Below are 2,588 nucleotides of genomic sequence, written 5' to 3' on the forward strand. Positions count from 1 at the left end.
CTTAGCCAATTTTTTGTCGTTGGCCTCCTTTGAATATCTTTAGTCATGGCGGCTTATCATGCCGGCTCGTTTTTCCTTCATATATCATTAGCCCTTATTTAAGCCGCCATTATGCATCTGTATTGAAAACATTAACCTGTGATTCCACCATTTATATTTAAGCCAACAAATTACTTCCTTTTTAGCTTGTCTTCTCACCATGGCGCCAAAGACGACAACAGTTTGCAATTGGGTCCCTTCCACAGTCACTAACGCCACTCTGAAGGATTTCTTTATCATTGGATATTTACCAGAGAAGAACATTATGTCTTACCGTGCTATTGACACGGACGAAGATAGACCTCAGCCCAAGGACGGCGAAGTCATCGTTTTTACTGATCATATGAACCAGGGTTTTTCACCGCCCAGCTCAAAATTCTTCAGAGACGTTCTGCACTTTTTCAAGCTTCATCCACAAGATCTTGGACCCAATTCCATATCAAATATCTGCAACTTCTAGGTTCTCTGCGAGGTTTACCTTCAAGAAGAACCTACTGTTGAACTCTTCAGAGAGTATTTTTATTTGAACCGCCAGAATGAATACACCAACGACCCCAGCTTGGAACTTGGTGGAATTTCGATTCAGCGCTGACAGGGTGCTGTCTTTCCCTTAGTAGTCTTACCAAGCCATCCCAAAGATTGGAACCAAACTTGGTTTTATTGCAAAGACACGTCGCCAGCTGATGAAAAACCAATGCCGGGTTATCGCGCGGAGCGTCTTGACTCTAAGTTTTTACTCCCTGACAAGCTTACTGCCGCTGAACGTAAGAAGCTCATCCCAACCATCAAAAGGATTCAAGCCTTGTTGGGAAACGTCTTAACTGGAGTAGAATTGGTCCGTTGTTGGATCGCATGGTGGGTCATCCATCTGAGCCGCCGCTCTGACTTGATGTATAACTATGCCGGAGGACCAGATGACCCTCTGCGTCATAGTTCTGTACAACTAACTGAAGAGGCCATTGTTGAAATGTCAACCACCCTAATAAATAGTAAATACGAGGACTGCAGTAAAGTTGGATTGAATCCTTTCTGCAAACTTAACCCGGCACCAGAGGTAAATCCCCTTGACCCCCTTTTTTCTTCAGTAGTTAAGTACTTGCATGACTTTTAACCTGTTACCTGCCTACAGGCCAAATCTGACTTTTGGAAAGCCAAATATGATCATGAAGCTGCCAAGAAGGTCAGAGCCGCTGCCATAGCCGCCACGAAGACAACCCAAAAATCCAAGAAGAAAAGAACTACTTCTGATATGTTCCAGGTGGATGGTGTTTCTGAGTCGGAGGTAGCCCTTGACTCTCTTAGCCTGCTTTTTAACAACCTTATTGACACTAACTATTGCCAGGATGACACGGGGGCTAGCCAGGCAGTAGAAGAAGAGGTAACTATTTCCTCCGACTCAGCCCCTTTGCCAAGACAGAAACCTCGACTAGTAACCCGGAAAGTAAGGTTTTCACACCCTTTGGCTTATTTGGATCCTCATTTTCTTTTGAAAAAATAGCAACATGAGAGTCGCCGTCAATCCCGGACCAGTGACGACAATGAACTGCCTTCCGGCTTACCAAAAACTCCTCAGAAACGCCAGAATGAGGTTTCTTTCACCTTTGACTTTTGCTTTTGTCAATGAATCTACTTCCTTGCTCTTTTAAACTGTGATTTCAGTTTTGCAGGAGGTCTATCGATCTTCTGGTAACTCCTCTCAAACTCAATTTCTGGCTTTCAAGATTGCCCCTGGGTAAAGAAAATTATCTTTCTTCTGCATCTTTAAGTTTGTATCATTATACTGACTCATGGAATTCTTCTTAGCGGTCAAGCAAAGCCCAAGAAAGCCAGGGTGGCTAAGCCGGCGGAAGACCCGAAAGACCCTGCTCCTGAACCGGCAATACCAACTCCTGCTCCTGAACAATCGAAACCACCAGAAGACCCTGCCGTCAATGTTCGAATAGATCCTCCTGAACCGTCTGTTGATGAAACTATTCTCAACCCGTCTACTGTTGAACCGTCAAGCTCAGCTAACCCGCCGACAACTTACGATAGTGACATTTTAATCACTGGTAGTAGATTTGTTGAACCGGGCAATCCAACTGTACTGGCCAAGCACTCTGCCAAGCAAGAGGCTTTAGAAAGGCAGAAAGTGCGGTTTGACGTCTCTCACTATGCTCACCTGAGTATTAGTCACGTGCTATCTAGATACCTCAGTCATGTGCATTCCAGCCGTGACTCTGAAATTGAGATGGTCAAACAGCTGCAACTGAAATATGAGGTATGCTCTCCGGCTTTCATTAGTTTACATATGCTCTGCCAGCCCCCAAGTCTCCGGATTATGATGAACCTGAATGATATGTAGACTTATGATATAGGTTGATTCTCTGTCTTAGATTTTCCCTAAGTGGATTAGCATAAATTTCACATGTAGTCCCCAAGGGCCGGCTTAATTAATCATGAATGAGCCGGTACTTGACTTCGTAACTGTTTTGAATTAGTCCAAACAAATGTTGTTATCCGGCTCAAGATGAAAAAACTTTCTTAATATCATGCATTAGCCCCCAAGT

The 2,588-nt window shown here is 44.0% G+C and overlaps 1 protein-coding gene across 1 annotated transcript; it reads left to right on the forward strand.

Moving 5' to 3' along the window:
- Window positions 1-1,685: 1,685 nt before the first annotated feature.
- LOC147991202 (uncharacterized) lies at window positions 1,686-2,383 on the forward strand (the record flags this gene model as incomplete). Its single annotated transcript, XM_087538570.1, has 2 exons — window positions 1,686-1,771; window positions 1,843-2,383. Coding segments are annotated over 2 exons (627 nt in total), but the record flags the coding sequence as incomplete, so codon positions are not given.
- Between the last annotated feature and the right edge of the window lie 205 nt (window positions 2,384-2,588).

This window comes from Triticum urartu, chromosome 1A (genome assembly GCF_056163025.1).
Source record: "Triticum urartu cultivar PI428250 chromosome 1A, HENAU_Tu73, whole genome shotgun sequence".
NCBI classification, from domain to species: Eukaryota; Viridiplantae; Streptophyta; class Magnoliopsida; order Poales; family Poaceae; genus Triticum; species Triticum urartu.